The 23,400-nt window shown below is 44.7% G+C and overlaps 2 protein-coding genes across 4 annotated transcripts; both read right to left on the reverse strand.

Moving 5' to 3' along the window:
* Positions 1 to 1,591: 1,591 nt before the first annotated feature.
* Positions 1,592 to 8,247, reverse strand: LOC144950901 (prostaglandin E synthase 3-like). Its single transcript, XM_078881107.1, has 7 exons — positions 8,071 to 8,247; positions 4,758 to 4,871; positions 4,061 to 4,127; positions 3,838 to 3,936; positions 2,915 to 3,004; positions 2,679 to 2,706; positions 1,592 to 2,009 (listed from the first exon to the last, which is right to left on the reverse strand). Exons 1-7 carry the CDS (start codon positions 8,157 to 8,159, stop codon positions 2,005 to 2,007), a joined length of 492 nt encoding a protein of 163 aa, XP_078737233.1. The 5' UTR covers positions 8,160 to 8,247; the 3' UTR covers positions 1,592 to 2,004.
* A 4,654-nt stretch (positions 8,248 to 12,901) lies between these two features.
* LOC144950988 (nascent polypeptide-associated complex subunit alpha-like) lies at positions 12,902 to 23,390 on the reverse strand. Of its 3 annotated transcripts, XM_078881226.1 has the most exons (9): positions 23,119 to 23,288; positions 21,960 to 22,049; positions 15,909 to 18,341; positions 15,315 to 15,406; positions 14,968 to 15,045; positions 14,248 to 14,394; positions 13,800 to 13,931; positions 13,376 to 13,498; positions 12,902 to 13,006 (listed from the first exon to the last, which is right to left on the reverse strand). In XM_078881226.1, exons 1-9 carry the CDS (start codon positions 23,156 to 23,158, stop codon positions 12,992 to 12,994), a joined length of 3,150 nt encoding a protein of 1,049 aa, XP_078737352.1. In that variant the 5' UTR covers positions 23,159 to 23,288; the 3' UTR covers positions 12,902 to 12,991. The 3 variants fall into 3 exon arrangements, with proteins under 3 accessions (XP_078737352.1, XP_078737424.1, XP_078737395.1); XM_078881298.1 differs by lacking the exons at positions 15,909 to 18,341; positions 23,119 to 23,288 and adding an exon at positions 23,295 to 23,390; XM_078881269.1 differs by lacking the exon at positions 15,909 to 18,341.
* Between the last annotated feature and the right edge of the window lie 10 nt (positions 23,391 to 23,400).

The following is a 23,400-nucleotide window of genomic DNA, read 5'->3' on the forward strand; positions in this document are numbered from 1 at the left end:
AATCAGTGTTAGCGAGTGATGGTGTGTGTTAGCGAGAATAGGTCGGTGGTCACCACCCTATGTGAAGTGTTACGTTAAGTTAACAATAAAGTGTGTTGCCTCCCAATAAGTTGTGTGCCCCATAATTCGAGCCATTACAAATTAATGCTGATTTTGATACGGGCATGCGTTGTCACCGGACCTGAGTACGTGTGCAAAATTTCGAATTGATTGAACAGGGAGTAGACTAAATTTTGATGACAAGATATGACCACGACAAACAGGATTCGAGTTAAATAAAACCATTGAATAAAACCGTTCAAAAATAACACTACCCAGGCACAAAGATTGTGTTAGTGTAATCTGGTGAGAACTCAAACTATACTTTAACAATGGTAAAACTAAGGTCTTGAGTAAACTGAATTCTGAGGGTGTACAACATTAACAGTAACATGAATAATTACAACAGTACTGTACACTATAGAATGTAAATGGTTGGGAAATACATCAATACCCATGCATGTTTTAACTGGCAGACCAGCTGGCAGGCCAGACACCTGTAACTGCCTAACTGGTCAGCCCTTTAATACTTCTCTTGAGCGTGGGTATTGACGTTTGACCGATGACTCATGTCTATAAAAACCGAGGAAATGCATATCGAATGCAAAGGATGCCTAATGTGGCGTCTCGGGATTTGCCAGGTTGCCTTGGACTGAAAAGCCACCGCAGACTGCAATTTTACTCATGATGCCCTTCAAGAATGACTGATGGATAATGGGCGAGGTGTAGAGATGTGCACCTGGTCCAGGAGGTGGTACCCCTCTGAGAATGATGAGCACAATGTCGGAAAGGTTGCCGCATTTGCTTGAGACGTTAGACCGACCGACGGATTATTTTGTAATGGACTGGAAGCTCAAAAAGTGAACGTAAAGTTTTATAACCCGCAACATCCTGCAAACATTTTGCATATGTGTGTGTATGTATAACCGCAGCCAATTCTAAAAACACTGGCTTTTAGGAATGTAGTCGGAAATCCAGCTGATTGCATTCAACTGTGTAGCGTGTTAAGAAAAATAATGATCAATTTGTGACCCTGGTGATGGCTCCAAGTAGCTTCTGGGAAGAGTGCTCAACCAGTGCACTAAAAAAATGTATACCCATATCCTCTTTTCAACAATACTGGCCAGTGTTTACCCTCTTTTTTTCCCACCTGTTGCTACCTTAGGGCGGAAGAGGTGTATATGTTGCCCCTAAAGCAGTGAATACGTATGTTGAACTTCTTTTGCACCTTGATCATCTCTGTTGATTGCAGCGCATATTCAAGTTATCTAAGCATCCGGTAGTACTGCAAGTTTCCTCAATGAACTATTTTATTCCAGATTTGAAGCTTTCGTGACTGCAAGGAATCATATTCTTAGGTTTTTTCGGTAAAGTCACGTAGGTAAAACATCAAAATTAATGAAAATAAAATAAAAAAATCACGACGTTTCGGAGGCAACACAAGTCTCCGTCATCAGGTGGGACCGTCACAGCCGAATTAGCTGCATCAAGGCTAATTCGGCTGTGACGGTCCCACCTGATGACGGAGACTTGTGTTGCCTCCGAAACGTCGTGATTTTTTGTTTTATTTTATTTTCATTAATTTTGATGTTTTACCTACGTGACTTTACCGAAAAAACCTAAGAATATGAACTATTTTAATTGGTGGCCTCTTAAAGGACTACACTATTGTTTTCGGTTTAAATTGATGGCGCTCGATATAGTTTTGCAGGGTTATTTGTTATACTTGGTTGAAGCGTAGAGTCTTTTACTGAAATATGTGCGATTATAAACAGCATAGAATATGCTGTGAATTAATAGTGGCTTATATCAAATAGTGTACATTGTTTAAGTGTCTACAATGTTTTTCTTTGATTCTGAATAATAGGTACTATGGGAAGGGTATTTGTATGAAATCTTTCGTGAACGTGAACCCTCGAAGCACAGACGAGTCGCTGCAGGAAGCATGCAGTATTCTCAAAGTTTTCAATCTGAAGAGAAAACAGGACATTTCAAACTTCAGAGCATGCTTGCAAGTATTTCTGCTGACTGTGTAGACATTGACCCTGATAAGCATTTGACAAATATTTAGCAGATATAATGATGGGCAAAAGGCTCGTTTTTTATGAAAGTAAGAGAACATCAAACAGGAAAAATAACGACCATGAAATGTATTATACACCTGTTAGAAAACCAGACATTGGTAAATACTGCAATGGCAAAACTTTTAGGACCATGTTTTGTGTATTCTGGAATTTTAGTTCATCGGTTGATAAATTAACAACCCAGCAACATGACCTTTAGCATGCCAATTACATCAACTAATTTTTTCTGCCATTATTAGTTTTAATCTATATTTAAAAGTTTGTAAATTAACTATTCAAACACACACTATATTTGTACCACAGGGTGTTGTAATCATCAACTATGCCACCGTTATGTACTCCATCTCCTCGGAGCTAAACACTACATTACCCCACTTTTCATTTGAGGCCGTTTGTTGTTTTATCCTGTTTACCAATGATATATTTAAAATAAAAGTGCTACATTGCCATTATTATTATCATTAAAGCTCCAGTCACGGTTATGTATGTGTACAATGCTTTATAAGTAACAACATAGCAAAATGCAACTCTTGTGAAAATTCTAAAATCACTTGCCTTCGTCATCACTGTCGGGAAACTCCCCCTAGAAAACAGAGGTGACAGATCGAATTAACACATATTTCATATACCAGTGAGAATAATAACGTGTTTTGAAATCGATATTTTTTGTATACTTTGCCATTTTCTGAGAATTCTTACGATAAGATGTGTAGCTGCACAGAAGAGCAATGATTCTAAGATGGTGTGCACATTTGAGGCGAGGATGAGTGAAGTGTTGGTGCAGAAATTACATCAGACATGTCATTGAATTTTGCCAGGTCATCTCCCGAGTCATCCTCCCAGTCTTTCCAGTTGCCAAAGTCCACGCTCAGCCAACTCAACTGGACATCCACAAGGACATACAGAAAGTAACAAGTAAACCCGTAAAAACAAAGTTTTTCACTATAAATCCTTTATATGCGTGGCGGCTAGAGTCCTCTCGTCCTCTGGCTTGAGATGGCTGCCACCTATGGGTCAGATGATTGCATGGCAGCATTAAGCAATTGGTAATTAAATCTAATATTTTTGTCCTAAAAAGTGTAAAATTTTTGAAAAATTTTTTCACAAACATTAATTGTCACGCACGAGTCTGTGTGGAAAATGTCAGCTCGATTGGATCACGGGAAGTGGGTTAAAAAACGAAAGATTAGCACGGATCTAAGCAAGCAAGCAAGTGAACTTAATATAAAGGATTTAAAAATACATCGTTAAATACATTTTCAAAGCAGAAATCTACCAAGTGTAACCACCTACGTGTCTTTCACCATTTGCGGTAACACCCTTTTCACTTTGTTTTACTTTGTACTTCATTGGCAGTATTTTGATGACATACACAAGCGCCTATTCACTCAATAAAACGTAAGGTGGTGCTTATATCCATTAGAGGTCGTGAACCAGTGTGTAAAAAGTGAGAACGCATTTCCACGTGGCTTTTGGTAAGATAAACCTGCATGTGTAGAAGTTTAAGTAAACCTTGTTATGACCTGTGTGTTTATCTTATCTTAAAATAAACGTACCGCAGAAATAATCCATTCGCGCAGCAAGTATTAGGCAGATTATTATACTGCAGGCATGACAAGACCGTCAGACTGTCATGCCTACTTGTAGGATAAACAAAACCTTAGTGTTGTTTACATTCCCCTGCTCGTGTGCATTCTCACATGCGGAACCATACCTTAGCCTTATCTTTGGTCAGTCTTGGCCAGGACTTTCCAGAACTCTTTTTTGTAAGGATGCATACCACTGTCCGATCAGTTCTTTTGTGACTCGATTTCTGTCGCAATGGCACAATGAGACATTTCAGCAGATTGGACACCATTCTTGGGTGTTTAGCCCAATAAATTCATACAATTAATCAAGAAAATACTAGGTCGCAGTCATCCGATGTTTACACTTACCGAAATCGTAATTTTGTCGTACAGCTCAATTACATTCAGGAAACTTCTGCAATCGCTCCCAAGACAGCTGGAAAATATCAGCAGTTAAAACATGAGTATATTCACTTCCTGCCTCCATACTATTAAGTCAATAACAAATGTATTTTGTCAATTACTATATTACCTTCATGCTATTTATATTTTACAGTAAGGTATATCCAACATAGGGCCAATACAAACTGCACCGTATTTTTATTTACAAAAACTATGTGGGCAACTCTGTATATATTTGAAATGTATTTATTGAATGAATAATATATATAAATGCACTTTAATAATTAACACTTCTTTTGCAACACTGCCAGTGCCTGGTCCTCTGGCAGTAATAGAATACACATTTTCACATCTGTAAATCAAGATGCATACATAGGCAAATGTTATTAAAGTTCTTTGTTTGATACCACTCATTGTTACCCAATGCCTGTTAATCAAAATCTGATCTCCAAATTCACAGTGCACTGCACTTTGCCACCACTCCACTCATTAAAGGGAATTCGGTGCATCCAAAGTTCCCTACGTGGTCAAATTCCCCACGTATCAAATGTGTAAAAATTAGGTTTTACCAGACGAAAACATGAAATGATCTGTAAAGTGATTCATTCTAGATGGTGGGCTGCGCTGTAATGCAAGAGCGGGAGCCTGGCTTCTCACCGCGTACCTGAATGTGATTTTGTCCTCTTCGTAGTTGATATTCACGCGGTTGCTGTCAGCCACACAGAACTCCAGCACCACACAGTCACGTCGATCGTACCACTTGGTCTGTATGGGGATGCTGCAGCACACACCCAGGTTATATATATACACCACGTACAGGGACTCCTCTACTTACGAACGAATTAGGTACCAGAGGTCTGTTTGTAAGTCCAAGCTTACTCCTGTCTATTCCAAGCGTGTACGGCATGTACACTAAACACGGGGAATGGCTTTAAAAGTTGTATAATCTCCTGTAGATTCCACTGGTTCTTCATGTTCCGCAGATGTAGATGCTACCACCGCCATCTATCGCGCGGCGGTTGAACTTACGACTCGGTCCAAACAGCCAAGTGGACATACATTCACAGACATGAACAGGTTTGTTCAGGTTTGTGAAATTCTGTGAGTCGAATGTTCTTAAGTAATGGAGTCCCTGTACATATGTAATGAGCAACTTCCACGACACGTCGTAAAGAGGGTACGTCTTCTTCGTCACACTGGGCACAACACAGGCCAACACTGTTTCTTCCTCTCACTGAATATAACTCTAGGCAATAACACCTCTACTGGCTACACACGCACAACCGATCACTCAGCGGGGTCTCCTCGCCTTCACTCGTCTCCGCCGCTGGCTGACGGCGTGACGAGGACGGCGATGGAATCCACGCAGGAGATCTTCCACGTGGCCGGACGATGGAGAGAGATGTCGGTGAACAGCGACACGCCAGGATACAAAACCCACACGAGCCCCGAGTCCGCTCCCCCTTATATCCCCCCAGGCGTGGCTAAGCCCCGCCTCCGGCCACACCCTCTCGTGGAACCTTCCAGCAGGTTCCCGGAGCATCTCGGCTAACCCCTCCTGTTACCTTTGCCCCAGATACGCCTCCTTCCCTGATTGGCTGTTACCTCTGTGGCTGTACCCGTGAAATCCTTCCCAGGCCAGCAGGTGTCACTTTGTCATGTCAGCAGGTGTAACCCTGTCATTACACATTACCACGAGGGTTGCCGCAACATGGCGATACTATTACGGTAAACATGCCAATGTTGGTATGTGGTTGGAACCGTTGGGTCATCGTTAGCCCAACGTTGGCCCAACGTTGGCACGTTACATGTTTACTGGGATGATAAACGGTTTAAGGCCCATGGTAATGAAACGTTTTCTGGATACATTGACAGCACGGTGGTTTTACGACGTCAACATTTTCAGACAGCATGCAAGCTGGCGATTGGCGTTGTGGATTGTAAAGCCGTAACGATTACCAAGGACTTATGTGCTAGCGGGTTTATTTTGAGTGGCGTGCTGCAGTCGAATTAGGTTTTTACATCAATGCACATTTGTAATTATAAGTACCACCACTACGACTACTAGCTACGATACCATAGCACAAACTCAGAGTGTAAATGTGAAATGAAATACAAGTAGAATATGAAGGGGAAACTGAAATTATAGTAATTGTCATATCGTGAAAGGCAATATCGTCGCTACATTGATACATTACCAGAAAGAAACTTCCAGATCTTGGCGATATCACGTTTTGCTTCAAGCTTTCTTTTTTGCAAGATTTGTTCATCAACAATTAAAAAAATCTAACACGATTAGCCATGTTTGTGTCAACTTGCCAATGCGATATTTAAATGCATTTATACTATGGCTGGTACAATTAGAATTATGGTGTTTCATACAAGTTCATTCACAGAGCCACCGCCATTAGTACATCACACAGTCCATGTACTACTGTATCTATTAAAACTATTCACTGCAGAATGACTACCAATCTGCAGAATTACAACACAATATGGAGTAGAATATCTGCCAATAAATTACGGCAAGTTAAAATACTGCATACAGTACATGATTATGAAGGCAATAAGCCAGTACTACACACCACACAGTACTGGTTCATCTCTCAGAATTTCTACTTATCACATGGACAAGTATAATTGTACCCAATACTGACCTACATCGACACTACAGCCCTACGATGACACGACTGCAACATTGACCTACATTTTTCCACACAAACACAATTCCCCATTTGGCCTTTTACCAGATTGTTGGGGCAAGTGCTGTTCGCGTGCACCTATGAAGACCGGCACGGTACGCGTGTGAGTCTGTGGGTGGCCAGCACCACGCCCGGCCGCCTTTGTCTCCCCCCGAGTGATATTTACGCATCGCACCAGGTACTAATTTGAAGGTCGAGTCGACCTAGAGTAAGGTTACTGGTTATCAGATAACTGGATTTCGCTATCGAAAGTTGATCGCGAGCGAGAATCCAACTCGGGTTCGGTGGCCGGGTTCAAAGCAGGGTGCGCTAACCACTGCGCCACCGCTCCCCCTCTTCCACACAGCAGCCGCAGTTCACCACGCCGGCCTGTGCCAGGCTAGGTGCACCTCGGGGCCACCTGGCGAAGTGTGGACGGCGCACACAGTCGGCGTGTTCACGTTTGCGAGGGACAATGGGTTATGGCCAGGTAACGACCACGACCACACACAGTACGGACCCAGCACTGGCAGTAAACACAACACACAACGCGGACTAACAGCACCTGACAGCAGCAGCAACAACAACAACAGCCGTCATTCGTCACTAAGCGGCGGTGACGTCCCCACGGCGCTTGTGCCAGGCTAGGTGCACGTTGAGGCTATCACGTGAAGTGTCGAACGCCCGCTGGCAGGGAGGTCACGGGGCAGACCCAGCAGGTGCTACGGGTCGACTGACCGAGACGAGTGGCCGATGCACCACCTGTGGCCCCTACTGTGCCACCTTGCTGCGCTTTAGCCACCCGGCGCTCCGCTCGTTGTTGTGAGTGTCTCTCCTCCGCCCTCCGTTGTTGTTGGAGGGCGACTGCCTCCAGCTGCCCAGTAGCGTCCTTCACGAGCCTCCTCCACTGAGGCCGATCTTGACACCGCTGGTACCAGTCATCGGCAAGTCCACTCAGCTCCACGTCCTCCTGCACCACATCACTCCATATCTTCTCTAGCCCGTGCCTCCTGTACCACGTCACTCCATCTCCTCTCTAGCCCGTGCCTCCTGTACCACATCACTCCATCTCCTCTCTAGCCCGTGCCTCTTGTACCACATCACTCCATCTCTTCTCTAGCCCCACTCGATCCGGCCGAACAAAAGCTGTCGATGCACGCGGTGGCTGGGCCATGCGGGCCACATGACCCAGCCAACAGCGCCAGATCTAGCACACAAACAAACACACGAACACACGACAACAGCGACGAACGGGGCCCACCGAGAGGACGCCCCGAGTCTCTGCTCGCCCATTACCTGTCCGATCGATCGTCTCCCTCGCAATCCATGGCTTCGCCGATCACCTCCGAGCGAGCGGGCGTGATGGTGGTGGTGGTTGCTGCCATTGACGCCGGTGTTCGTTCGGTGGACGAGGAGGGCCGCGGTTTGTGCTTGGGGCTTCGAGACGAAGGGCGGGTGCGGGTGGAGAGTTGGGGAGGGGGGTGGTGATTGGAGGGGAGAGGCGGTGAGAAAGGGGGGGGGCAGAGAATTTCCAGAGACTTCGATGGAGAGCGGCCCCTGCTGGTGCTAGACAGCCGCAACATCGGTGGGGGGGAGGGGGGGAAGGGGGGAGACAGCGACTCCTGCTGGCTTGGAAAATCAACAACTTTAACAGCCATAATGAATAATTGTTTTTTTATCCTTCTATCTGGCAACAAAACTGACACCTTTTTTTTACAAGGAGTCATGTTTGCATAAACCACAATACCTGCAGTCATAATGCAAACAAAAAAACATAACTCTGATAATGTATGCACTGTCCTTGAAGTTGATTGGTCCACACCCGAGACAGCTTTCCTTAGAGCCTAGTCTCACGTGGGTTGGACCAGATGACGCCAAAAGGCGCACAACTCAAAGACAATGCACCATCACAGTATGAGAGCTCGGGCTAAGCATTTACACCATTGGAACCTCATTTGCCAGTAAAAAATATGATAATTGTTTTTTTACCCTTCATCTGGTGCAGCCTATGTGAGACTAGGCTCTAAGGAAAGCTGTCTCGGGTGTGGACCAATCAACTTCAAGGACAGTGCACATTATCAGAGTTATGTTTTTTGTTTGCATTATGACTGCAGGTATTGTGGTCTATGCAAACATGACTCCTTGTAAAAAAAGGTGTCAGTTTTGTTGCCAGATAGAAGGGTAAAAAAACAATTATCATATTTTTTACTGGCAAATGAGGTTCCAATGGAGCCATAATGAAGTGGGTAAATGTATAAATGTTGTGTCGTTAAACCCGCCACCACACGACACAGACAATTAGTGAGTAGTTTGTCACGTAAACAGAACGTGCATATTCTTTACTGGATACAGCACCACCGGTGTGTTGGATAGCCAAGCCACAACATTTGCAAACGTTTCGCTAGTAATTACAACCAGCTTCATCAGGCGACAGACAGATTTGTGGAGAAGTCCACCTGTTTCGTTCCTTAAACAGAAGGGTAGATGTGATGTGTGTGCGCTCTTTGTGCGCGAAGTGGGTAGGGGGGGTAATGCATGCATATTTATATAATGCATATTTATAATACATATTATATAATGCATATACATATTATGGGTATCCATTGACAAACCTTACCAATTGGTTGTGTCGGGTGGTGGCAGGTTTAACGACGCATTTATATATTTTTGGTTCTTTCAGTAAAGTCACGTAGAAGGGAAATAACCGAAAGAACCAAGAATATGAATCCCTGCAGTCACGAAATCTTTAAATCGAGACACATGTATATATTTACGCGATTTAACCCAAACAAAAAAACCTGTATTATGGATAATATTGGTTGCGAAAGCCAGCGTGTTAAACTAACTTGAACATCATCATCGCCAATAACCGTACAATAAAATGGGACCTTTTTTAGCCAGTATCAAAAGTATGGGGAAAAAAACTAAAATAGGTCTTAATCTTTCTGCCATTAAAACAGGGGGTGTTAAAATGTTCAAACACCTCTTGCAATAATTAAAGTGCTGCATTAACCACGCGTACGTGTGGTGTGCATGCAAACAAAAACGTGCTCTGATAATAATCATTATATATGGCATCGTCTTTGAAACTGATCGGGCTCCACCAGAGGCAGCAGCCTTCTTCTTGAGGGCCCAGGCTCTTCTCATCACTGGCAGAGCAGAGAACGCCAAAAGGCGAGCAGCTACATAATTGTTCACCACAAGTACGTGTGGGTAATGCAGACATGATTCCTTGCAAAAGGTTTATATAACACCTGTTTTTTTGCCAACAAGTGTAAAACCTATTATGATTTTTTTTCAAAACATACAATACTCTGTACTGGATTGTACGTGAATGTACAGGTTGGTTCCAGATGTCTTGTGACCCTTTAACATTGTTTTTTCTCTCTCTCTCTCTCTGCTTATCTTAGACAATTATAATTGTCCGTTGTACAGACCTACAATGGCACGCCACATTGACTGACATTGCCACAAACAGAATTCCCCATTTGGCCTATATCACCATATTGGTATCCATTATGATTAGATAATTAAATGACGATTGCAAGCCATAGATAGTTTAAAAAAAATTAACATGGACTTGTATAACGGTTGTTTAACACAGGATAAAAAGGGCCCCAAAAAACCCAACCTTTATTTGGGGGAAGTGGCCACGAACAAACCGCGAAATGCAACCCACGTCGTGGACCGTGGTAAATAGAATCAGAATATTTATTTTATACTGGAGGAATCCGATGAGCTATCAAGCTCTTTTTTTTCCTCCCACGGGGGAACGACACGACTCATCCCCTGGAGCCGTCACGTCGTAGCGAGCAGACATCGACATTGGCTTCCATCTAGCTCCTGAACTTAGTGCTCCTGCCCAGCATACGCAAGAATAGAATGCATAGTGACTAAATGCGACCGAATTGCAGGACTCTGTACATACATATTGGACGTATTTTACTGGTAGGAACCTCTGGTTACACCAGCCCACAGGGGATTATTCTGTCCGTCGTGCAGGGAGGGGCTGGGTGGGGAGGGAGGGGCTGGGTGGGGCTGGGTGGGGAAGGGAGGTTGGGGAGGGGCTGGGTGGGAGGGGTGCGGCTGGGTGGGGAGGGTGGGGGGTGGGAGGGGTGGGGCTGGGTGGGGAGGGGCTGGTCACCCCGTGGTGCCCTTATAAAACTCAACGTTTAACCTACTCACGCCGGCTTGTGCCCGCCCTCACAGTCGGGCATATTTGCGGAATACACCACGCCACCGTTGACCCTGGCCATTGACCGAGCAACCCAACGTTCCTACCAGCTCCCTCCGCAGGAATGTGTTTGATATGCGAGACGGTCATGCAGGGTGTGTAGCAGGTACTTGAACTTCGGGTGGGGAGTCGACAGCACGGACGGCTGAAGGAAATGATTCCAGGCGACAGGGACAGCAGAGAATGAGCAACTATCAACTAAAATCTGAAAACAGGGAGCCATGATTAAGTTTTATTTACAATAATATAGTAGCGTACTTGAGCACCCTTTGTTAACCCACTACCGGATGAAAGCCTGCCCAGGCTGGCGGGAAATGGTGGGAGTGGGGGCGAGCATACTTCACCACGCTGGTAATTCTATCACTCGCCACTGGTACGAAAATAAACAAGTGTGCTGCGTGGTGGGTCTGGCACTGTATATTACACCACAGGCACCACGAATACTAGCACGAGTACTTTATCATCACATTAAATCGTACATTTACGTTCAGGCATATCTAATCATAAAGCCACCAAGTTCCGTTAGCCACCAATGGCCTTGCATTTGAAATACAGCAATTACCGTTGTTATTGCGCAAAGCTGTGCACCCAACAGGAATGTATCCAACGATGAAGACAAATCTGGCTGTCGCCTGGTGAAGATAGTTGTAATTACTGGCGAAACGTCGTACTGATTGTAAATGTTGTGGCTTGGCTCTCCAACACACAGGTGTACTGTATTCGTGACAAATTGGCATGCTCTGTTTACGTGACAACCCTTACTAGTTGGCTGTGTCGGGTTGTAGCGGGTTTTACCGAGACATTTATATATTTACGCGATATAACCCAAAAACCTCTATGGATATTGGTCGCGAAAGCCGACGTGTTAAGATGAAATGTTTAGAATTTTAAGTCAACATTTATGCACAATTGTGATAATTGGCAGAGCTAAATTCCAGTTCATGGAAATACAATATATCAACGGTAGGGATGCCACCTATTCGTTGTTTGTAATTCAGTCTTGTTGAGAATAGGTTTTACTTTTTTCATGTCTGCATGATTCCTTGTAAAAGGTTTCAGTTTGGTGTTTAACATCTCAACACCTGTTTCGTTGCCAGAAAAAAGGGGAAACATTCTCATTTTTTGGTACTGGCAAAGGAGGTCCCCATGTCTTGTTTTGGCGAGAAATGGATTTGTACCGAGATCGTGGTATTAACTTTATTAAAATGTGGCAGTTTTGATATATCCGAGGCTGAGAAATGTCTAGGTTTGGTCTGCGGAAAAGGTTGGAACTCAACTCCGACTACCAGTTTTTCACATGTGGCCAGTAATGACCGAATTTATGAAAATAGTGTAAAAATGTACATCAGTGTATCAACCCAACACATTTGCAAATTGCTTTGTAAACCTTTGTAATGGTTTTCTATGCAATAAAAGTGTACATTATGAAACTGTTAGCAGCCCATGTAAACTCATCAGTTATTTCCTCAGTGTCGTGATCAATCTAGCCGATCTCACCAGTGGTCATCTTATAGTTAATTTGTCCATTTCTCAATCTTGACCATCAATCGTGCCTTGTAGGTGGTCCTGCCCAAGCTAGATCCATTTGAAGTCAATCACTCCTTCATACGTACTCCGATCCGCGTTTGCTTGGTGTCGTTCAAACCAATCACCTCTCCACATTTCTTAACTTTTCAGATTTGGTTCAATTTCCCATTTACAATCCATGTCATCGCATTGTTTCCAAAAACCCTCACTCACCTATAATATAGTGTAAATGAACTGGATAAAACATGACATGGGACACCTTGAAAATGTCAACAAAAAATGACTTTTCATTGTTTAGCTGGTGTCCCATTTTATTCAAGTTGAAACACAGAAGTGATGTACATAAAACGAGTCGCACAATGTAAATAAATGTGATAATTTTATTTAGATACAGCTCAATGCAAACGGCGCCAAACCTTTCCTGGCATTACTCTACTGTTGTCTTCTTGGCAGCAACTACATTGTCAGCTCCTGCAAAACAAAACACATTTGGATATTGAAACAATGTAGAAATAAAGTTTTTAAACCGTGTCTTATCAAATGCAGTCATATTTTTGAGAACATTGTGTCATCAACTTCACCTTGTTTATTTGGGCTATAAAAATTACTAAGTTATTGTTTAACTCTAAGAAAGCTTTCTGGGGGAAATTTGACAATTGCCATGGCCACTGAAGGTGTTACATAAATGTAAAATTTCAACCTAATAAAAAAATACATTCTTCACTGCTTTGTAATTTAATTGTCTTATTTTCAAACTGAACATTGGACAACGTGAGCTTTATTTCACGATAACAGCGATAAAAGTGGAGCAATGCACTTTAGGCCACTGCATTAACATACCATGATGGCATTGACTATGTCGTTGCTGTTGTTTTTGAGCGCGCGCACAGCCTTGGAGCGAGAAACATTGGCCTGGGACATCACAAGCTCAATGTCCTTGGCCTCCACCCCTCCCTCGTCAACCTGCAGCCAGCACAAACATCCATAATACAGGTTTTTTAAGGGTTAGATCGCGTAAATATACGTGTCGTTAAACCAGCCACCGCCCGACACAGCCAATTAGTAAGGAATGAGTTTGTCATGTAAACAGAACATGCCAATCGTTCCTAGTACAGCACACCGGTGTGTTGTGAGAGCCAAGCCACAAGAAAAATGTAAGAATTTTAATGAAGATGTCACTTTTACGGCAATCGTCAGTGTAAAATATAAACTAAATTTTGTATTTGCATTGCAGACGTGTACGTAGTTTGAGGAACAAACATACCTCATCTTCCTCTTCACTCTCTTCCTGCACTGGTGCTGGCTGCACCCTCTCCTGCACACCTGGTGCTGCCTCCCCTGGCACCTTGAACTTCTCAGCAGCTGCCATCTGCGCCTGCTGTGACAAGTCTTCAATCTGTACGCAGGGGGCGCAGCGTTCAAGGTCAGTGTTGGCAAGTGGCAGCTTATTCAAACGCACAAATACCAACAGCGAGGACAAGGCGTTAGCATTTTAGAACAAGGCGAACAAAAAAAACATTATTTGGTGAACAATGCCTGCAGATTTGCATGTAAGGCAATGATAGTTTATGTTCTCTATAAAAAACACGCGTTTATAAATCACTGCAAATATAATAAGCAGACACATGCATATGATAGAATGTTAACTATTTCACAATAATGATTTTTACATGTAAAAAAAAAAAAAACACGCGATTAAAATGTTTTATCACCTTGGCCTCTCCGAAGACAATGTACGTGTCTGAAGCCGGGCTCTTGAAGACATCGGGCTTGGTGATGACAAAAAGGATGTTCTTGGACTTCCGGATGGTGACGCGGGTCACTCCCGCTACTTGCCGCAGACCCAGCTTGGACATGGCCTGCCGTTATCGAAGAGAAAGCAGCACCATCGTCGCAATCACTGACAATTGCCATTTATTTGTAAATGTCGACCAAAAAAACATTCCAATCACAATACAAAAAGCAAAAATCATATTTACCAATCCCTCGGTTGTCTCACAACAGTGTAATACTTACAAGTGTTAATTGATTATTATGTAGCTGCTCACCCCGAGCTCTCATTACTCTGATAGTGCGTTGTCTTTGAACTGTGCGCCTTTTGGCGTCATCTGGTCGAACACCATATGAGACTAGGCTCTAAAGAAAGCTGTCTCTGGTGTGGGCCAATCAGTTTCAAGGACAATGCATAAATTATCAGAGTATTGTTTTTTGTTTGCCTTTGACTGCAAGTATTGTGGTTAATGTAAACATGATTCCTTGCAAAAGGTGTCAGTTTTGTTGCCAGAAAAAAGGGGAAAATCCTATTAGTGCTTATTATGTGTTTATCCACCATTGTCATTTGCAGTTCCTTTGTAATGTGACGCTTCTTTGTTGAAAGCCTTTTTTTTTTATGAATCGGTGTCTCCAATGTTACACTGCAAAGCTGTTCTTACCTTGCGAGCTTTCTTCTCGCTGCGGCTCTGCTTGGCTTTGCTGACCATCTCTTCATTGAGCTCTGCAGCAGCTGCAAGCTACACATCACAAAAGAGTGTTTATTGCCTTTCCAGTTGAAAAGCGCATTACTTCATTTTGACTATTCATGACTATTAGCTGTAGCTCATGTGAAAATTATCTGCGTGATGAACAAGTCATAAAAACTTCAGTTATACATTATCAACATGTTTTTACAATAATCCACAACCTTGGCAATAATTCAGAGCTTATTTTTTTTTTTACATAAGTTACAAATAAACAATCTCGACATAAAAAAAGTTGTATCCCTTTGCAAACAATCACTAACCTGAGCCTGCTGCGACTCTGACTGCAAGGTTTTGTCCGTTCTTTCTTCCAGTTCAGGAATGGAGTCATCGCTGTCCGAGTCTGTCCCAGAGCCTTTAGGGAAACATTGTACCAGAGGTTAGGAAGATGACAGGATACCAAATGGACTCAAAGCCAAACAGTGGAATTAAGTATTAGTGCAAGTGAATAAAAACCACACAAAATGGAAATATTAATAACTCGATGTGCATGTTAACAATCTATATCAACTCTCTAAGCAACTAAAACAGAGGGAAAGCAAACGTTGCTACATCTATGTCGGCTATGTAGACAAAAAAACAAGCCATGTGGTGATAAAGAACCATTTGCCTTCCACACCAAAATCATGCACAATGTCTTTCAGCCAGCAGCCCAGTTACAGTGCTCGAAAAAGAAAAAAGGAATAGATGTATTATGAACATGTTTGGCTTGAAAAGCACATGGGCATGTTCTAATATGTTAACAAAGAATCCATAAAAAAACACACATTAGTAATGAAATTCATTCAAACGTTATGAATTTGCACTCTGCAAGCAATTACACGCCAAGTGCACCAAAACAGCAGTAGTACAAGTACCCTTGTCTTTGATAATGACGGGTTGCTTCACTACAGCTGGCTTCAGGGTGGGCCCACCATCCAGAACTACAGGGGTTTCTAATATTGTATGGTCTGGGCCGTTGTCCTTGACTGGAATGAGGGGGGACAGTTCATCTTCAACGGTTGAAGGTACCACAGGGGCAGCAGGAGAGGAAAGGTTGGTAGCTGATGCTTTTTCAGGTTTTCCTTTAGGAGACTTTGGAACTTGTACTTTGGCCTCAGCTTTAGATTTGGTGCCTTTAGCATGGAGCTCTGGTGTAGCCAGGCTCGGGTCAGGCTTAGACTTGGCTTCGGATGCCTTATGTTTAGCATTTTGAGCAGGAGGCTTAGGTTGGTCTTTCTTAGACTGAGTCTCTGAGTCAATTTTCTTAGACTGGACTTTAGCAGCTGCTTTTTGTTGCGGTTCAACTGGTGGAAGTGGTTCATGTGCAGATTGTATAGACTGGGCAACTGGGGCAGTTAACTCATGAACAGCTGATTTTTCGTGAACCTCAGGGGCTGCTACTTTAGCCTGGGCCTTGGGAGCAGTTGATTTAACCTTGGCTTTTGGGTCAGTTGGTTTAGCCTCGGCCACTTCTTGAGTGGATTTAGCCTCATTATCAGCTGGTTTGGCCTGGACCTCAGGGGAAGCTGGTTTGGCCTGGACCTCGGGGGTAGCTGGTTTGGTCTGAACCTCGGGGGAAGCTGGTTTGGCCTGAACCTTGGGGGTAGCTGGTTTGGCCTGAACCTTGGGGGTAGCTGGTTTGGCCTGGACCTCAGGGGAAGCTGGCTTAGCCTGGACCTCAGGGGAAGCTGGCTTAGCCTGGACCTCGGGGGCAGCTGGTTTAGCCTGGACCTCAGGGGCAGCTGGCTTAGCCTGGACCTCAGGGGAAGCTGGTTTAGCCTGGACCTCAGGGGAAGCTGGTTTAGCCTGGACCTCAGGGGAAGCTGGCTTAGCCGAAGTCTCAGGGGCAGCTGGTTTAGTCTGGACCTCAGGGGAAGCTGGTTTAGCCTGGACCTCGGGGGCAGCTGGTTTAGCCTGGACCTCAGGGGAAGCTGGTTTGGCCTGGACCTCAGGGGCAGCTGGCTTAGCCTGGACCTCAGGGGAAGCTGGTTTAGCCTGGACCTCAGGGGAAGCTGGCTTAGCCTGGACCTCAGGGGAAGCTGGTTTAGTCTGGACCTCGGGGGCAGCTGGTTTAGCCTGGACCTCAGGGGAAGCTGGTTTGGCCTGGACCTCGGGGGCAGCTGGTTTGGCCTGGACCTCAGGGGAAGCTGGTTTAGTCTGGACCTCGGGGGCAGCTGGCTTAGCCTGGACCTCAGGGGAAGCTGGTTTAGTCTGGACCTCAGGGGCAGCTGGCATAGCCTGGACCTCAGGGGAAGCTGGTTTAGTCTGGACCTCGGGGGCAGATGGTTTAGCCTGGACCTCAGGGGAAGCTGGTTTGGCCTGGACCTCAGGGGAAGCTGGCTTAGCCGAAGTCTCAGGGGCAGCTGGTTTAGCCTGGACCTCAGGGGAAGCTGGTTTGGCCTGGACCTCGGGGGAAGCTGGCTTAGCCTGGACCTTAGGGGAAGCTGGCTTAGCCTGGACCTCAGGGGCAGCTGGTTTAGCCTGGACCTCAGGGGCAGCTGGCTTAGCCTGGACCTCAGGGGCAGCTGGCTTAGCCTGGACCTCAGGGGCAGCTGGCTTAGCCTGGACCTCAGGGGCAGCTGGCTTAGCCTGGACCTCAGGGGAAGCTGGTTTAGCCTGGACCTCAGGGGAAGCTGGCTTAGCCTGGACCTCAGGGGAAGCTGGCTTAGCCTGGACCTCGGGGGAATCTGGCTTAGCCTGGACCTCGGGAATAGCTGGTTTGGCCTGGACCTCAGGGGCAGCTGGCTTAGCCTGGACCTCAGGGGCAGCTGGCTTAGCCTGGACCTCAGGGGAAGCTGGCTTAGCCTGGACCTCAGGGGAAGCTGGTTTAGCCTCGGGGGATGCTGGTTTCGCCAGAACCAATGCTTTAGCTGGTTTAGCCTGAGCTTCAGGGGCCTGTTTTACATCACCAGTTTTAGATAGGGCATCGGGAGTTTCTAGTTTGGGCTGGGGAATAGGTATCTGATTGACCTCAACAGAAACAGCAGATGTAATGGGTGACTCAAGGGCAGAATACGCTGCTGCTGATTTAGTGTTGGCTTCTGGAGAAGCCAGTATTGGCTGATGCTGTGCAGCAATTCCTTTACATTTGCTATCTGTAAAATCAGGGGCAAGTGACTGAGGACTGGCCTCTGAGTTAGGTACATTAGCTGCAGATTGAGAAACAGGAGGCTGAATCATATCTAAATAAGACTGAGAAGTAAGAGAAGGCTCATTGACAGCAGCAGATGAAATTGCTGCGATTGACACAGGAAAGGATTCTTGAGAAGGGGAAGGGCAAGCCTGCAGAGGATCTGGCAGAGTAGCAGCTGTAAAAGTAAACAAAAGGTACGTGTTTGAGTTAAAAGTACTTTCAAACATACAATGAAGTCAACATGTGTAAGAAATACGTAACATTTATGAGAATAAATAACATGAAACATTACGACCACATTCTAATAAGTCTCACTAGCAATGATTGACACTTTTGATTACCACTACTCAATGTACCTGTATTAGCCTTTGGACAGACACGCTCAAGAGTGGACGAGGTATGCGTGGGAAAACCTCCCACTGATTTGGAGAATCCTGTCTCAGAAGTATCCTCAGCCACAATTGGCTTGGTCAGCATTGTGGGTTCAGGGAAGGCAACAGGGTCAAGAATAGGAAAAGAAGCTTGCTTAACATGATCAGCTTTACTCAAGCTAAAAGCAGATCCACTTTCTACAGTTATGCTCTCCATGGCCCTTTGTGTTTGATCCCTACACGGGGTGGAGAGGACAAGGGCAACTGGTGCCTGCTCATGCGATGAATTTCGTTCTTCGGTTGCTGCCTTTATTTTGGACTCGGGCAATAACGGGCACACCATCCCAATGTGGCCTCCAAATGAACAATCAAATTCCAAATGCGTATTTTCACGATCCTTTTTCTGAACGGTGCCAATTTCAAGATCTGAATCCGACAAAGTTAGGCATGTATCATGCTCAAGTAAAATGTTATCTTGGTGAAAGCTTTCATTTTGCATAGTGCTATTTGATGTGGTAGCAGTCTCTGCAGTAGTTTTACTAAGTGCATCAGGCTTAAGCTTCAAAAGCACCTGCCCAAGTTTAGCATCAACAGCACTGCATGTTTCAGGTTGTTCCTTCCCACTTATCACTGTTTGAAATGATTGATAACCAGGTTTATTTAATTCTTCAGACAGTCCATGCACAGCTGAACATTCAAGTATTTCACTTTTGCTAAACATTTTAATATTGCACGCATCATTGGTATTCTTTTTCTCTTCTTGTGAACATCTTGCATCCCTTAGCACAGAATGTTTAAGTGATGATTGATTTTTATCAAAGGTTACAGTTTCATAGATTTCTGCCGGAGGCGTGGTCATTAAATTGTTCACAGATGGCGAGTAATGCCATGGGTCTGTAGTTGGATTGACTTGGTCTGCCACGTTGTTATTTTTAATATCATCCACTACAGCCTTTACAAGAAATTCAGAGCAATCTAAGACGCTGTCATCTGTGTTGCATACATCCTTTTTTGCTACATTACATGACTGAAAATCACATTCTGCAAAGTTGTCTTCAATGGCTAGAGGAACTTCATTTCCTGATATTTCCTGATTATATTCTATGTTATCCAATATGTCAACCTCGGCATCCATACTTTTGTCATCAAATGGCAATTCCTCAAGCGACGAAGACAAACGTGGTTTTGGAGAAATCACTTCATACAAACATGTGTGATCATTGCTAAAGACGTTGGAGATGTGATGATCAGATTCAATTGCATCAGGCACAAGAACACCTGATTGAGCAACTTGGTTTAAAGATGCTTCGCTGGCCAAAGCATCTACCAAACTCACTGGCAAACAAGTGTCTGCAGAACTTAAAATATTTTTGGCCTCATATTTTTCCCCAATTGCAATGTCTTCTCCTGTAGAACAATACATATGGTCGGTTAAATGACTAGAGATGCAACATTCTTGCGTTTCAGCTTCAGAGTCGGAAGGAAAATCGAGACTCTCTTTTTCTTCAAATGAATGATCTTCCGATAACAAAATTTCGTCATTTTCATCAGCTCCAACAGTCACAGAATATGCAGGCTTTTCAAGATGGGAAAAAGTGCAGGTAAAGACGGATTCGTCTTCCAAAGACGTTTTGACCGAGCGATTTACTAAAGGTCTATCCAAAAAGACTCCAGAGGAGTCAACAGAACAGTCGGTGTTGCTTGATGGCACACAATGATATACAGCGTTACTAGCAGCATCAACATGACCAGCTTGAACATGTATGGTATTTATTGCAGCTGCCTCAGGCATGAAATAAGCATTACATAAAGGAATTATCTGCATTTTACTACCACTGAAAATTTCACATTTATCACAAACAGAAGTGCAAGGCAGAGTATCAACACCCTCATGTTGATCTACAGCAAAACGCTGTACCAAAGGCATTCCGGGATCTTTTTTACATGAAAGCTGGGTGCTTCTTGAAGCAGTTGTTACGTCACAACAGTTACAATCATAATCGAATGGCTGATGGCTCGTCACATACTGACGTTTTGCTTTACGTACAACTGAATCTGGAGTTTGCGCTCCACTTCTATCTTCGGCATTGAACAAAACTTCAGAGCTGGACAACTGTCGAGATCCAAATGCTCTCTTTATAGCCTTCAATGGCCTCTTTGATCGGGGTCTTGGTGACATTATTGGCGATGAAGGTGCAGTGAAGTAAAGTTCATTTTCAAAATCACAAACTTCCAACTTCATCTCTGCAAGGGCTATAGAATGTTGCTCTGTATCACTGTCTTCAGACATTATGGAAAACGAAGAAGCAATGCTGAAAAATTCATCCTTTTCTCCATCACTTACCTGGGGAAATTCTATATCTGAAGCCACAGGAGTTTCCAACTCTGACTGTATATAATCAAAAGGAATCTCTTGGAATGCAGCACTGTGAACATCAGCCTCGTCGCCTAAACAGTACGAATTACAAGATTCTGATGATGCAGACTCATTTACATCGTATTCTTCACGTTCCATGGTGGCAAAGTCTGACATTTCTTCATGCTGCATGGGGCATTCTTCAGTACAACATGAGATGTGATGATGTTCCTGGCAAAAATGAGGTGCGCAACCGTCCTCTAAACCCATTGCATGAACACAACCCCCCTGGTAGAATGGAACTTTTTGTGATGCAGTTGTGCGAGTTGGTGTTAAACTTGGACAGTTGCCATCAAGTGATTCAACACATTTAATTTCACCCGCTGCTCGAGAAGCGTGACCTGTGAGAGGGTCACGCCAATCTAAAGACTCAACAGATGAACATTCGCATGCAATGTCGCCCGCGTCAGTGTCGGGCGAGTCTGAATTGTGCCTAAGCTGGGCCACGGGAACAAAATGGTCGGCATCAGAAAGGGCGAGGAAAGATGGGGGGGATTGAGGGGCACTGGATGATGAAGGGGGTTGCATGCCTGCAACTAAACTATAAAGTGGCCTTTCTAAGCCAGAAGTATGGGCTACAGCATGCAGCAAATAAACAACAAAACAGGGAGAATTGGGTTTGTAAAACAAATTTGAACAAAAAGAGAGAAGAGGTTAGTACAAGGCCATTCATTGCCTTTTGAAATGCAAAATATATGGGCATTTTAACTTTAACGCTTCAATTCAAACTTTCCACTGTTAAAGTAGCTGTATACCAAAAGCGAATACACACAGAGAAGGGCAGTTTAATGATAGGTAAACCATTCTTCACCAGCAACTTTAAATGCTTCTTAAGTTTGGAATATTCAAACAAAAACATGGGAGTGTAAGCAATTTTTATTATCTGCGTCAAACTCGAGTACAGACGACGATCCAACTGAAGCACTGCAAGTTAATTCGATTTAAGACAAAGTTTTTTTTTATTTTGAAAAATCACAAATGTGGTCCAATTTAACCGTACACTCACCCGATTCAACCTGAACTTCTTGCATTTGCTTAGTTTGCTGCGGCTGCTGTTCCGCAGCAAGTGCAGCTTCTGTCGTTTCGCCAGGCATTTCTGGAAATAAAACACAGACGTTACTCAGCATTCATCTGGGCAACTAATTACACCCCAAGAACTCTCTCACAGCTGCACAAAGATAAGCACTTTTTTCCCCTCGTCTCAGCTGTCGAATGCAAATACGTTTCAACTCGTTTTCTCCCGGCTCCGTTTTCAAGGATATATTTAGCCCCGCCATGGAATGTGAATAAGATATGTAACAAAAAAAAAGTTAGGCATTCGTAAAACTGCCACATCATTGACTTAAGAAACAAACAGAAAGTAGCTCTTGGGAAGAGATAAAAACGGTATTCGAGTTACTTTTAAGCACCGCGTCAAATTTCTTTCACGGCGTTTGCATTAAATTTCTTTGCGCAATGCATCAAGTGCCGGTGGCATCATTTCCTCGCCGCTGTCCCCGTATATAATTACGGCAACTGCGGGTGAACCGAATTAAGTAATCCCACACGCCCCATTAACGGGAAACCCGCGCGGTTCCTTCAACTTGGCGATGAGACGCGGGGGGTGTTGCATTACAGGCGCATATTACAGGAGCGCGGCTGCTCAAGGTTACATTGTATCTCATGCCCAGATGGGACTGTAGCTACGCGTCCCACACAAGATAAAAGGACTCTCTCATCGCTCCTGTCGAGGATTATTCCGTGCCGTGAGCGCACAAACGCCCACCATATCTCTCCTCTCCGCTACCACGCACGCCATCGTCTTCATGTTGTGTCAACCACATCCCAAACACTGCAATCGTCACGTTCCATCATTGCCCACCAACCTCCTCCAATCTCCCTCCACATTCGTCACCTTCACCGATTTCATAACCACCTTTCAACAACTTCCAACGCCCACGACCATTCACCATCACTCACCACAACTTCACCACCACCTTCTCAATGAACATATTGGCACAACACAGCCCAGCCTCACAAATCATCCTCTAATTGTCCAGGCCACCTGGGCCAAAGTATACGGGGGAGCGACCGCGACAGCTGAACACGAGGGAGGGAGGGGAGGGCAGTGGCACGAGGGAAGAAGGCAGCATCGATGAGGCCCAACGCAGGCGGCCGCGACCCACCCTGCACAACTGTCCCCAGCACCGCCGCGGAATCCGCCATGACCGAACGTGCCGGTCCTGCGGGGCGCTTCGGTGAACCGCGCCGAAAGTCACAACCACCGCCGAGACCGTGACGGGCGCCGATGGGAGCGGATGGCGACGGATTGCGTCTCAAGTCGCGGGGATCGCCAACTCACCGCGGAGCGGACCAAGTCCCTTGCCTTCACCGGCAGAAAAGAGCGCAACTTCCGTTTCCGGGTCGTACGAGAGGTGGGGGCGGGGGGGGGCGAGAAGGGGGCGGGG

Source organism: Lampetra fluviatilis, chromosome 1 (assembly GCF_964198595.1).
Source record: "Lampetra fluviatilis chromosome 1, kcLamFluv1.1, whole genome shotgun sequence".
NCBI lineage: Eukaryota > Metazoa > Chordata > Hyperoartia > Petromyzontiformes > Petromyzontidae > Lampetra > Lampetra fluviatilis.